Source organism: Schistocerca gregaria, chromosome 5, assembly GCF_023897955.1.
Source record: "Schistocerca gregaria isolate iqSchGreg1 chromosome 5, iqSchGreg1.2, whole genome shotgun sequence".
Classification (NCBI taxonomy): Eukaryota; Metazoa; Arthropoda; class Insecta; order Orthoptera; family Acrididae; genus Schistocerca; species Schistocerca gregaria.
This window is the reverse complement of record NC_064924.1, coordinates 208,933,655-208,948,941: the sequence shown is the minus strand read 5'-3', so window position 1 is coordinate 208,948,941 and position 15,287 is coordinate 208,933,655. Positions and strand designations below refer to the sequence as shown.

At 43.1% G+C, this 15,287-nt stretch overlaps 1 protein-coding gene across 6 annotated transcripts in view; it reads left to right on the top strand.

Moving 5' to 3' along the window:
* LOC126272348 (cytosolic carboxypeptidase 1-like) overlaps positions 1–15,287 on the top strand; it is a 499,992-nt gene that overhangs the window by 418,980 nt on the left and 65,725 nt on the right. For all 6 annotated transcript variants that reach the window (XM_049975148.1, XM_049975150.1, XM_049975152.1 and 3 more), the window contains exon 19: positions 13,601–13,688. In XM_049975148.1, the coding sequence (XP_049831105.1) occupies positions 13,601–13,688 (88 nt within the window). The remainder of the gene's footprint in view (positions 1–13,600; positions 13,689–15,287) is intronic.

Genomic DNA, 15,287 nt, shown 5'->3' with positions numbered 1-15,287 from the left:
GATGAAAGGTCGGTGTGTAGTCATCGTATGAAGAATAAAGAATTTTTGTTCATCATTGATCTTGTTACAGCGGAATAAGCTTCGTCACTATAGTATAATACATGATGTAGGAGTACATACCGGTGCATACTAATAAAATAACGTCAATTAATTATAGTAGCCATCTCTGCTGGTGTTTCTTCTTTGCGGATAAAATATTTTGGATTTGTGGGGCGTGAGTAAATAAGGTTTTTTATGGCATTACTTACATGGGGAGTGAAAATCATATTTTGTTGTCTAATCAGCGAATTTCGAAACATAGCATTATACTCACAACAGGAGCCCACGTTTCGCATCATTTCACTCAAGACTAGAAGTTGCACCTGATGATGGACCCACAGGGTCCGAAATGCAACGTGTGCTTAAACAAAGTACAAACAATTTTTTTTACTAAAGGCGTTATTCCTCATAATGTGAGGAACAGGTAACTGTCTTATTCGGTTGGTCTGCGGCACTGAAGTAGTCGATTCTATGTACGGCAGAAGAAATACGAAGATATGCAGATAGGCATTTACAGCGGCGGTGTCTGCCGCGCAGCCGAGACGAGTGTATCCGTAGTCCGGCAGCAGAGGTAGCCGGCCGCAGGTAGCGGCGGTGAGCGATCGGCGGCGCGGGCTCGTGGGAACGGCAGAGCGCGCGCACTGCATCACACGGCGGCCGCTGCAGCCACAGCGGCCCGCGGCGTTTCCGCTCAGCGGCCAGCGCTCAGCTAACGAGGCGGCCGCGTGACTGGCCAGCCCCCGGGCCTGCCGAATAACTAATGGGCCGGCGCAACTTATCATCAACCCCCACTCCCTCTGCATTATTATGACGGATCTCCAGAAAACAACCACCACCTACTTCTGCGTTGTTCTCGAGGCGAGCTCGCACTGCGTGCCATAAATTGCCTTGAGAATGGCAAGGGAAAGAGATGCTGTTATCAGCGTGGTATAGGACCACTCTTTATTGGGCAGTATTTCGTACCTAGCTGGATAAAGGCCTTTTGCATCCTTCCCCACAAATAAAGATCTTCAGCTTTAAGCATCAACGTGCGTAAGCTCAGTCTCCAGTCGTCTGTCATCTTCCACAGAGGCGTGCCTTATCACACGACTTTCAGTAAGAAGTTTCTGGAATGTACGAGGGGACACTTTCGGTTGAAAAACTACAGAATTAGTTGTGATACGTCGTGGAATATTCCCGCTTCCAGACCCTTTGTTTCATGAAGTTCCGATAAGTGGTGGCGCTATACGCAGCCATCAGAATCACGTCGGAACGCGCTTAAGGTACGTTCCAACCAGAAAGCTGTCACTGAGTTTCTTTGGGCTGAAAACCGGAGCATCATATATGTTCACAGGCGCTTGTTGAACGTTTATGGAGACCTGGCAGTAAACAAAATGCGGTGAGTCGTCATCGCAACAAGGTCGCGCAAGCCTGCCGATCTCTAGCGTGCCTGCCGGTCGCACACATCTGTGATTCCTGCAATGTTGGGACGTGCAGACATTCTCATTCGAGGTGATCGTCGGATCACAGTCATACACCTCGCTGCTCAACTGGACATCTCTGTTTGTAGTGCTAACACACTCGTTCACAAGTTGGAGTACTCAAAGATTTGTGCCTCCTGGGTTCCTCGCCGCCTAACAGAAGACCGTAAACAGCAGCGGCCGGCCGGAGTGACCGTGCGGTTCTAGGCGCTTCAGATTGGCACCCGTGACCGCTACGGTCGCAGGTTCAAATCCTGCCTCGGGCATGTATGTGTGTGATGTCCTTAGGTTAGTTAGGTTTAAGTAGTTCTACGTTCTAGGGGACTGATGACCTCAGATGTTAAGTCCCATAGTGCTCAGAGCCCTTTGAGCCAAAGAGCAACGAGGAACCGTCTGTGCGGAATGTCTTGCGCGTTACGAGATTGACCGTGACAACTTGTTGTCTAACATCGTCACAGGGGATGAAAAATGTTTTCATCACTTCGAACCGGAAACAAAACGGGATCTACCCTACGGCAAGTTGATAAAAACAAAGGGTGATATATATACGTGCGTGTGATAAACCCCATCCTTCGAAAATTTTTCTCCTTCTTACCTCCTCTGTGTTACCACAGATGACGTGTCACTAATCTCATTTGTACTAAGACTGCAGTACACGCGAGGTGCCTATTTGCTTCCACTGCCCTGAGTGTAATGCATAAGTTCTAATTAATATTCACCAACCTACCATCTTCTATAGATGTTGTCCCCTGCACAGAAAACAGAACGTAGGTGGTGAATCCGTTATCTTGAGGCTGTAATAAACTATTAGCGAGGAACCACACGTTTGTCTGGCCTCTCAACAGATACCCCTCCGTTGCGGATATCTGTATCGCTGAGGCACGCAAGCTTCTCCAACCTTGGTCCATAGCTCATTGGGGGTGGGGGCTAAGTACAGTGAATTCGCGTAGTTAACTATATTTATACCAGTGTGAACGGTGTCACCGCTTAACATGGTTACTGGGTCGATGCACATTCACACTTTTTTGCTACTATGTAGACCTGTACACTTAATACACTGTTCACTAAAGTGGCAAAAATCATGAAATAGCATTATGCGCATATGCAGATGGCGGCGGTATTGCGTACACAAGGGTAGTTGAGGATGGGGAGTAAAGAGCGAGCGGATGAGGGAAGGATGTTATACATTTGTGACAGCGCTTTTTCCAATCCCCGAAACACTTCAACTCGATCTTCGGAATAGCAAATCTCTCCCAGCGATGTGTTATTAATCTTACCTATGTTTGCACAACGAAGGATCTTCGTGGTTTATGGTTTTTGGGGACAGAAAAAGGTCACATGGGGCCATGCGTGGAATCATTACAGTATTGCTTTTGGTCAAAAGTTCACGAACAGGTAACGAATATGGGCAGGTGCATTATCGTGATCCAAATGGCAGGACATGTTTCGCCCCAATCCGAACTTTTTTTCGGAATACTTAACGAAACTGCGTTGAACTTGTAGATGGTACTCCTTATAGTTTTTTCGACCTTGTGTCAAGAACTCGTGGTGCACTGTGACGTTAAATTCTAAGAACACATTGAGCGTAACTATCATTTTTGACCGCATTTTTTGGTGTTTTTTCTGTCATGGTGATCCAGAATTTTTTCACTTTGGTGTTTGTCCCTGAGTTTAGAATTCAGATACGTCAACCTAAGTTTCATCAACTGTTACGAGACATTTCAACATCGCTGCATCGTTGTTGAATTAAACAATCGATTCCTGAGCAACTAGAATTCGTCACCGTTTTTGTTCGAAATTCAACGAGTGTGGAACATACGAAAAATTTTAAGGCATGAGGCAACTGGAATGCCATGTCATCAGCTACTTCTCCGAAGATGATTCGATGATAGTCCATAATCATTCCTTTCACTTTTTTCCACAATTTCGTAAGTTTGTGATGTACTAGGTATCATCTTCAACGCCTTCACGGCCTTCGAAACGCGCATATTACTCATGAACCCTTGTTTTCCTCATTTCATATTGGCTAAAAGCAATAGTTAGCATGATAATCTAATACTTTGCTCTTTATGGCAAAATTTAATGCAAATTATTTGAACCATTTAAATACAAAATTAATAACTGGCGATACTAATCAAAGCACATGTAAATTTTCGGACAAAATTCCCGTTAATTTTTGATCACACCAAGTTTAAAATGTTTTTCGCTGAACATGGAAATCTGACCGACACCAACCATCTTGTTTGTCAATAAATTACCTTTTATTCAGCTTTAGCCAGTTTTTGAAGCGCAGTGACGTTCTACAAACTTTACCACCCATAATTAGATAAAATTTTTCCGATATGGACTTCATCACAATTCAGTGATTTAAAGGTACCTCAGACAGTAGAAGACCAGTTTGGTAGAACGAAGTCACTTTATTTAACTCCTATCCCAGTTAGAAATTTTCGTATCTCATGAGTAACATGCCAGATGCTGTAGCGCTGATGATGATGTTCCTTGTCATATTATGATATTTAGGTTCGATTCTCTGTTTCTCGCAGCTTACTAGCAGAGATTTTCGTCGAAGCAGTGACAAAAGCTTTCTCAGACTCTGTAAATCCAGGCGCAGTACTTGTCTCTGTGATTCTGTTTGCTATAAATTGCTCGCACAAAGTTGTGCTATCCACTTCTAAAATCATTTTTTGTGTGCCCTGATTGAAGCCCAACCTGCTTTGAGAATTACGTAAAGAACATAGCCGTGTAATGACCGTCACCTGCTTCTTCCTCGTAACGTGTAGCCTTTGAAAACTGCATCTTACCTTAATAAAAGTCAGAGCATACAATCCCTTCATTTTTTGTTTCGTAGTAGGTAAAACCGCCACTTTATAGTAACTGTCAGTAACTCTCTTTGGCATTAAACGGACAATTTCGACTATTCGTAAGCCCCACTCGTACGTTCCTTTGGTATGTAGACGAGGTTTTTGTGCTATGGAAGGCAATTGATGATACCAGCTGGTCAAATGTGCGACGTATTATGGTTCCCTATGAAAACAAAAGTATTGCATCCTTATGGGTAAAAATCAGGTATTGCATTTATGCATGCATTTTACGCTTTTCGTATTGTTACGTGAACAAAGAAAAAAATTCTCAGCTTTTCAGAGAGCGGTACTGTATTTTTGGACAGGGACTTAGGAATTTCTACATCTACATGTATACTCCGCAAGCTATCTTATGTTACGGTGGCGCAAAGTTGAGGGGAAAGGAGGAGAGGAATAAGACGGAAATTCTGAAAGGAGGTAAAAGGTAAACGAGCTGCCACTGTAACACGTGTACTGCACTTTATTTTTTCTTTTTAATTGGGCTGTTAAGGCCGGACTATACGTTACTAATCGTCTGCAGAGTTCATGACTTCCTCCACCGTTATCTCCGCTGCTAACGACTGTTGAGACAAATTACGGTACGTAGTATTAACATCTAGGTGTTCGAGTTTTTCGGAAGGCTCTGAGCACTATGGGTCTTACATCTGAGGTCATCAGTCCCCTAGAACTTAGAACTACTTAAACCTAACTAAACTAAGGATATCACGCACAGCCATGCCAGAGGCAGGATTAGAACCTGCGACCGTAACGGTCGCGCGGTTCCAGACTGAAGCGCCTAGAACCGCTCGGCCACATCGGCCGGATTTTTTGGAAGAATATACATTTTTTCCTATTAGAAATAAATGGAAAAGAGGGCACTAGGTAACCCTATCTTTGCTTTCTCATCAGCGAGCTTTCGAGTCACTAGAGGCTCGTTATCAGAGGTGGTTATTAAAAAATAATTATAAAGCCTCTGTAAGTACCTGCCGCACTTGTATGCTTTATATCAACATTTGTGACTATCTTCACTCCTGCACATTCATGAATACTCCCTTCCCTACGTGCGTGTCTCGTCGAGGGCTAAGAGTGCTGTTCAGAAGCAATGAATGGCCTGAGGTATCAATCTAATGTGTTCGGACCCTTAATACTATGTTAAGATACTTTTCTCCGTGAAGATGACTGATCTTAGCTATGAATCCATAACGATCTCAATATCGCGTATGTGATAATTAGAGATTTAGGATATGGTTTGTTTATAATATATCCGTGTGGCAATCATGTTAGAATATTCAACGCGCTCACACCCGTTGGATAGTTTTTAGGTTGGTGCTATGGGAAGTTCCTTGTACGAGAACGCCGGGCAGTCACACGTTGTGCAGAGTAGCGGATGGCGGAAATCGCTCCATGTACGGCCGAGTGGGAGGACTTTGCAGAAGATGGCGCCGGTTGGTCAGAGCCAATATTAGCGGCGACCGGTTCCAGGCACTGGGCAGTTTCGCCGTTGTTGCGTGCAGGTTCCTTTTTGCGGAGCTGACCCAGCAGAGGCTGATGACACCGCTACGGCGGCCAACGGTGGCGGAGTCCGGCCTCATTGGTATTGAGGGGACAGCTGGCGGCAGCGTCGGCGTTAGGGGCAGGGCAAGCGATGCACGGCTGCGACTTCCGGCGGCTGTGAGGAAGGTGTGGTGTGACGAGGGGAGGGGTAGGGGAGGGGCATTGTCTCCGGCGGCAGACGCGGCCGCTTCCGGACCCTCGCCGGAAAGCGCCGCGCTGACTAACGCCAGGAGCCTCCGGAAGGTCGCAGGTGCCTGGAAGAAGGGGCGCTCTCTGTGGTCCACTGATGGGTCCTAACAACACAGGAAATGTCGAGAGATATGACTTACATTACATTGAGACACCGCCCAGAGTAAAGGCCGCCTCCCAGCCACCACTCCTGCTCCTCATTAGTTGATGTTGCTGACGATGAGGTCTACCGGAGAGTTAAACACAGTTGCAGACATGAAATGTTTTCGCAGTTGCAGGTCTCTAGAAGAGCGTAGTGTTCCAAAAGATTGGAAACGGGCACAGGCCATCCCCGTTTTCAACAAGGGACGTCGAACAGATGTGCAGAACTATAGACCTATATCTCTAACGTCGATCAGGAACACACATTATGTTGGAGTATAATGACTTTCCTGGAGACTAGAAATCTACTGTGTAGGAATCAGCATGGGTTTCGGAAAAGACGGTCGTGTGAAACCCAGCTCGCGCTATTCGTCCACGAGACTCAGAGGGTCATAGACACGGGTTCCCAGGTAGATGCCGTGTTTCATGACTTCCGCAAGGCGTTTGATACAGTTCCCCACAGTCGTTTAAGGAACAAAGTAAGAGCATATGGACTATCAGACCGATTGTCTGATTGGATTCAAGAGTTCCTAGAAAACAGAACGCAGCAAGTCATTCTCAATGGAGAGAAGTCTTCCGAAGTAAGAGTGATTTCAGGTGTGCGCAGGGGAGTGTCATAGGACCGTTGCTATTCACTATATACATAAATGACCTTGTGGATGACATCGGAAGTTCACTGAGACAATAGGTTTCCTCTTAGCAAAACATGGAATCCTGTATTATCTCGCATCAAAACTGAACGTTCTTCAGTGCGGCCTTGATTGCGATATATCGTTGCCAGCAGTGTTTCACTAAGGGCGGCGCCACCTCCCTGTTTTGGAAGGCAGAAACCGTGATGGGGGGCGCATGCGCCGTGTACTAAACGGTGGCCTATATAGGACGTCGATTTGCAACCTAGCGTCAGTTCCCAGCGGGACTCATCACTATAACATTTTCCTGAAGATGGCGAACAGTTGGATCACCGAAATATCGAGTCAAGTTGATTTTAGGATCCGGCAGCAAACCCGAAGAGACTTTGAAGTTTAACACAACTTGCTTTGACTATGCCATATTGAAGATATTACTATGCAGAAAAAATACACAAAATCCCTTCAGTGATTATGACAGAAAGTTATGAGATACGGAATATTCAGACATGGCACAAGCCTATCAGCGGAACTCCAGGGTAAAGTGGTTTACAAAATTTTAATATGTAAAGATGCAGTCGTGGTTGCAGACACGGAAGTTGGGGATGCAGAGACCTAAGAAACCTGGTATACTTCACAATGAGATGGACAGAACTAACCTTGTATTCAAAGACAATAGCTACGCTGAAATCACCGTGATTTATGATGGTCACCGGCACATTAAAAAATAGGATATGTGATCACCACAGACAGTAATGCATGCTCCGCAACATGCTCATCACAAGGTCCTTCAGGAGTTCTTGTGGTAGAGTGTTTCATTCCTGCACCAGCGTGGTTGACAACTGCTGTATGTGGATGCTGTGTACGACTTCGTACACATTGTAAGGATAAGTGGGCTACAGAGTGCTGGGAGAACTATCATCAGACCCGGATCTAGAGTGGGTGCGGGGAGATATCTGTCCCGGTAGGCAATTTCAGGGAGCATCAAATTCATATTGTTGGGGGGGAACTTGTCTCACAAAGCGCCTAGCATCCAGCGCATGAAGGTCTGTCGATTATTCTTATTATTTTGAAACGCGTCTCTCTGGGTTTTGAACAAATTCTAAATTTATTTCTGAACGGATCATAAGGCGATTTTTGAATCCGTGTCTACTGTATGTGATGTCTCTGCCAAGATAATCCACCCCGCCCCTAGAAATAAAAAAAAAAAACTTTTCCGCAGACAAAATGGGACAGGGCTATCAGAGCTGAGCCGAATAAATCCGAACGGGTGAACGCCAATCGCTGTTGGTTTAATGTGGTTGTGCGAATGATCAGCGTTGTTATAATTATTAGCGAAATCCATAGATTTACAGGAACAACAGGTAAGAACGATTACGTATTATCTTCTCCTGTATCCAAGAAAATAAGATTTTGACCGAAAATCTTCGTCAGATTGCTACAGTTCTAAGGGCCAATAATCCTACAGCCCCTCGTTAGCAGCAGCTTTAAGTTGTGTTCTCGGAATAGCGCGGAAAACGCGTTATACGAACACATAATAACGCCTTATCGAAGAATAAACGAGGAACAACTAAACCGGTGATTCTAGGAGGGTTAGTGAAGTTAACGGAAGAATAAGGTTTAACAGAGGTAGGAATAGTTACAGAATTAGTGATGACAAAATTGTTTGTTAAGAGGAAGGAGAATGGGGACATCACACAAATTATATCAAAGAATATGACGATTCCAAATTTACATAAAAATTTCGTACACCACTTTTCGATCTAATGCTTGAGAAACTGGAACGTATGAATGGAATGTGGAACAATCTCCTAGCATTAATCTTTTTGCTTGTAGTAGGCCTAATTGGCAGTTGGTATTAGTATGTCATGGATCATATTCTATCGTGTTATTTATGTAAATGCGGTAGATAAAAATGACCATTTGTGCCAAAACAGCCACGCTTATTTGGCGTTTGTTACAATTGCTGTAACATTACAAAGGCGTATTTCATTTTATCTAGCAGACAGTGACAAAATAGTCGTAATCAGATCGAGAAACCACGCCATTCTCGTGTACTATTCGTATTAACAGCTCTTTCAGTATTAGACAACGACGTTTTGATTTTTCACGTAGCAAAACCACTTTAACGAATTTTGAGGACGTAATAGATTCTTTCGCAGAAAGGAAAGCGCGCCGTGTAAAGCTGTAGAAAGATAAGAGGAAAAAAAAATGCTGGGACCTAAGGATTGAAGAAATGTGTACTGCCTCTTGTCTGTACTGCTTTTGTCTTCCTATATTTAATTTTATGTCACAGAAGAGAAAATTATTAGCTAATAGGCACTAAAGAGTGCAAATTTTCTGAAGAGTGGTTATTCTCCCGGTCACAAATAATAAGGAGGGTGGAATGCCAAACTGGCCGATTGGGGGCAGGAGATGCACCACAGGATACTTTGATTTCCGCTGTCCTCAATGTAGGTTTGATAGCTTCCATTACAAAATATAAACATTTGATTCCACATAGCAATATATAGTGATAAGCCACAGAAGAATGCTGCATGAAGAATCATGGCACTACACTATGGCACACTTAATACCAAATAACATGTCTTACATTTCCTCAAACATATATGTTTATAATACACAAAAAACGAACCCGTTATAAAGATGTGCACTATAAAATGAACATATTTTCGGAAAATCATTTATTTTTTATTTTTTGACGCCCTATCTCAAATGGTAGAAGGGATGGGGAGGGTGGGCACCACTATCCTGCTTTTGCTCTGGTTCGGAAATATCATAGATCTGGGGCTGACTGTCATTGTAGGAAAGCTGGACAGGAGCAGAAATGTTTAGCAAGCAAGTTAACACAATAAACCGAAGACTTATGTAACTTGTACTTATCCAAGTGAATGAAGACTCATTACAAATAACACAGCAAGAAACAGAGTCCAGCTGTATCAGAGTCAACAAGGATGAAGCACGAATGAAGGAGTCGTACTGTAGTGGCCCCAGGCGTAAGTGAGGTGAGCGGCATCTCCTGGGTGCCGTATATTATGGTGGAGAGGGCACTCGAAGGACATACTGGGGGTGTGACTCAGTGAACACATACTATTGGGTCCACCAGATCCTGGGTGACCGCTATCAGCGACAGATGGGAACTTTCATTCTGTTACCAACCTTGATACACTTTGGGGTAGTATTGATACACGGCAGCACATCCCTTCCACCCAAACTGCTTCACCATCGTTGTGTAGTGTAGATGAGTAAACAACGGTGGGAGGGGGGAGGCTGGATGCAGATGGCAATGAGGAAACGGGAGCTGAAACTGAGGCTGATGCTGAGCTCCCACCCACTCCCTGGCATACACTCTGAGCCCGCCCAAGAACACCAGCTGAAAAACAGACAACATACTAACATCCAGAGGTGGAGCAGCAAAACAAACACAGGGACATCTCAGTGACTGCAAAGGGACCTGGGATGGCATGTGGGACAGCTGCCAGGTAGAGGTCAGTGGCCCAGGGCCCATGAGAGCGGGATGCAGTGATGGCTACAGCATCCTGGCAGGCACCAAATCTGAAAGCACCAAGCCTGTGGTAGGATTACGCAGTTCACAAGGATGAATTAGATTCTGATGGTGTTGCAGCAATCCTCTTGCTCCCTGCAGCAGTAACATAAAAGGTCCAATACATCGTACAATCATACCTTCCTCCAAGTGCCGTCCATCATAAAATTGGTAAAAGACTGAATTGCTAGTTAGATACTTTGCCTGTCTGGACAAAGTTGGCATCACCTGCTGGGGCAGGTGCAGCAGCATAAGCAAGGTGTGGTGGGGCCGTCGTTGTAGCAACTGCGTTGGCAGTGGTCTGTCATGTAGGTGGAGCAACAGGAAGACAAGAAGAGCAACAGAGCATGATCCCTTGTGTGGGAGACGTGAAGTTTGTCCATCTGTTGCTTAAATGTTTGGACAAACCATTTAGCTTCACCACTGGATTACAGATGGAACGGTGCTCTCATGATGTGGGTGATGCTGGAGCCAGTGCAAAACTTTTCAAACTTGGTGGCAACAGTTTGAAGTCTGCTGTCTGTCACAATCCCTTCAAACAACCCGTTCTCATAGTTAGATGTTGTGTATGACTTTGTGTACAGAATCATAAGGAGAGTGAGCTACATAGTGGTGCAGCAGCTACCATTGTAAGAGAGCTGAACAGGAGCAGAAAAGATTAATGAACAAGTCAACACAACGAACAGGAGATTTACTTAACTTTTATTTTTCCAAGTGAAAGAAGACTTATTACAAATAATTCAGCAAGATACACAGTCCAACTATCTCAGAGTCAACAAGGATGAAGCACAAACAAATGAGTCATAGTGTAGTGGCTCCAGGTGCAAGTGGGTTGAATAGCTGGTACTAGCCATCTTATGTTGCAGTGGCAGATGGCGCTTGATGAACAGAGCTACTGGAGGTGCGCCTCAATGGATGTGCACTGTTGAGACTTCCAGATCCCACATGACTCTATTGGCATCAGATGAAAACTTGCTATTCCATTACCAACCTACGTGTGCCATGGGATGGTATGGTATCGATATGTGATACCACAGTGGACAAGCTGCAATTCATCTCTGAAGATGTCCCACACTTACTCAATTAGACTTAAGTCAGATAAATGGGCAGACCATCCTATTTGCTGAATATCGTCTCATTCCAAGAGCTGCTCCACCTGCACTTTCCTATTCTATCGTGCATTGCCATCCATAAAAACGAAATAATGTACCTCTGAAAACACACACTTGGGGAAGGAGTGATGTGTCACTCTTTTAACACTGATCAACAAGTGTACTGTATTCAAAGATTTGGAGGTAAGTTCACCTGTGCAACATTTTGCTTCCCCACACCATAATGCTTTGGACCATCAAAACTATCATCTTTGACAATGTTCCATGGTACATTATATGTTCCTGCCTCTTGCCACATGAAGGTACATCCAGAATCACTGCTCAAACTGAATCTTCTCTCATCCAAGAAGAGGACACTACTCCTCTCCTCACTGGCCCAATCTCTATATTCTTGGGACTGTTGTAAACTCTATGCTGCCGATGTGTGGGTGTCAATGGAACACAACATACTGGTCGTCAGGTAAAGACTAGCCTCATGCAGTCTTTGTGCCACTCTGGAAGGTGAGACTGCATCTCTTGCAGTCCTCTTAAATGTGGTTGCAATTTGACTAGCTGTTGACATGGGCCTCTCCTTGCCTGTTGTTGAAAATAGATACATGCTGCTGTAGTTGGCCATGGCTGACCACCACCTCTCCTTCAGAAGCAGTGCCTGTGGTTCAGAACATTCTCCATGCAAGTGAAACACTGCTTCGAGAAATACCAAACTCCAAGGCTACATTTCGTTACACTTCAACCTGAATCCAGTTTCTTGATAGACTTCCATCACAGAATTATTGTGGGTCCTATTGCAATGGCTGTGGGATGTAATGTTCCCCTTTGAAATATAGATGTTCATTCAGATTTGTTGTTATCTTGAAGCTTTGAATTGCTGCACCTGTGATTGAGTATTCTTCTTAGATTGTGCAGGTGCAGTTTGATTGATTTCATCCTCTCTGCAGTTGTGCCTCAGCTGGAAACTTAGAATCTTCAAGCAATTTCAAATGTCTAGGAAGGAATACTCTATACTACTTCTTCTAATGAATAATTACACTGTATCCCAGTGTACAACATTAGAACAAGTGATTGTAGGAAATGCTGTTTGTCCATTCAGTTTGGTATCCAGACATCAGACACTGACATTACATGAATGACAGAGTATTTTTATGGACTTCCGTTGTTCACTGTGATGCCACCAGCACTGTCATGGCACACTTCTTATTCACTAGCACACCTAACTACTCCAAATGATACCGTATCATGAAACAAATGCAAAGCCCAACAGGTAATGCAATCACCATCCCACCTTGGCATTTGCCATTTACCCATATCACATCACAAGTAAAAGCAAATGACAAAAATCCTCCAAACAGTTCGTAACTATTTAATAAATGGTTTCAACAACTGCCATCATTTGTTGGCTAGGTAGACATAGTATTACACATCATACTACTGGGGTAATATGGTACTCCTCAAAGTTAACTGATAAAATGACAAGAAATACAGTGCTCGTCAATGATTTCAGATAGTGAATGATCTTGTGAAAAATTTAATATTGTAAATAAGAATGCTTAAACATTTCACAATTGTAGATGGAAACTGAATAATTGTGATGGTTTTTCCTTGTGTGCATCTGGTGGTTCTGTGTTGGCAAAGGTACCAGACTTTAAACTGAATAAATCAAAGAGGAAAATGTGCATATACATCAATGTTCATGTTTTGCAAGCCAGTGTTAAGTGAGTGGTAGATGGTAATTTGTACAACTCGTGGTTGTTCCCTTTCCTATTCTACACTGAAATGGAAGAAGAGAAAATTATTGCCTGTGTACCTCTGTTGAGTGTAAACACTTCTTATCGTGTTAACACATAGACATTTGTCCCCTACGCAAATTTTATGATAGTCAGTTGAAGCACTTCAGAGTGTCTGCTTCCGTCCAAAAATTCCCATTTAAATTCGTGGATCATTTCTGTAACACTAATGAGATAGGTTCTAAACTTATGCAAAACTGAAAACGACAGTTTTAACCAGTGACTAAGTAACATGGTTCTTTAATTAAATTTGTATATGTTATGTTTTCACATCATCATTTAAGTATCTATCCTTTTGTATTCTGTTCCAGCCATCGGTGTGGCATAACAGATGAAGATCTGAATCGTCGGTGGAGTCATCCCAGTCAGCATTTACATCCCATCATATATCACACCAAGGTATTTATTTTTCATCACTTATAATTTTGAGTCTGTTAGTTTTGAGCACATTGTTAGTATGCATTCATATTCTACAGTATAGATGCAGGGTCTCCCAGACAAGGAACTATTCATTTATAGTAATTATATATGGTGAATCAGAACTCCACCAACACACTTTCAGAGATTTTTCAGAAATACTTTCTGAATATTTTGATATCAGGGGGCCCATTGTTTCCGGTAGCTTATTACACAGTGATAATGTCATTTTGATTTATTCAATTTGTTACCATAATCACTTTCATTCCTGTGAAACTACATTCGCTCAGTGAAAAAGAATCTTAACAACCAGTTGCCAAATGTACACTGCAAAACACGGAGTAATGCAACAGCCCTCAGACAGGTGCAAAAATTCTATGGTGTGGTTGCCTTCACTGTGTGAACAGCTCGGCACAGCATCATTGTGCCATCTTCCCATGGCATTCAGTGAACTCATACATGAGGAGTATGTAGGCCAGATCTTCATCAGTAAACCTCTCTATACTGCTTTGTACCAAAGTCAATGCAACACTTCAGACTGTCAAAGAAGCAAACCCAAGACAGAAGTGAGCAATACTGAATGCAAGCTTGAGGGCAAAGAGTAAAGTGGGCATTACTATTATCAGCAGCAAGTACTGTGAGTGAGTGGAACAAGTTTGTATCCAAACGAAGCACACAGAGCATGTACCATAAACAAATGTGCTGTTGTTTTCTATTTTCATGGCAATATAGATACAAAGGTAATTGGGGCAAGAAAACAAACAAAATGCAATAACTTTGTAATGAGTCCCTCATTCCAAAATACTCAGAAGGTATCCTTAAACAACTTATGAAAGTTTTGTGTAGAAATTCTCAATCAGAAGAGAGTCAACAGCAATAGCAGTGCATCAACAGTCAGTATAAAACACCCAGACTACTAATAAAAGTGAGCTATTAGCATTTCATCCTAAACCTGAAGGAAATAAACAAGAAAGGGTTTGCAAATCAAAATCAAAGCATTGTGTATGCTGAAAGAGAATGAGGAAGACAGGAGGAGCGAGAAGAGATGTTTATCAACAGGAGGAAAAAAATGAAGTACCAATCATGCACCAGCCTCAGATGATAATAATAACCAGTGCAAATACACCAATGGAAAAAAAACATAACACACTAAAAGGTAAATTATGTAGAGTAACAAAATTTTGTGAATACATTTGCCTAGGTAATTTGTAAGTAATTAAATTGCAAGATCACAGGTTAATGTAAGTACAAGATAAGCCATTGCAAATGTAAATGCTGGTACATTAATAACTGGTGAAACAACCAGAATGTTTAATGCAAGCAATCAAATGTACATGCATCGTGTTGTACAGGTCCCAGATGTCAGGTTGAAGGATGGAGTTCTATGTCTGTTGCACTTGGTCATTCAAGACGGGGATGGTTAATGCTGTCTATGGATGATATGGAGTTGTCATCCAAGGATGTCCTACATGTGCTTGATTGGAGACAGATCTGGTGATTGAGCAGGCGTGGCAATATGTTGACATCTTAGAGAATATTGGGTTACAACAGCGGTATGTGGGTGAGAGTTATCTTCTTGAA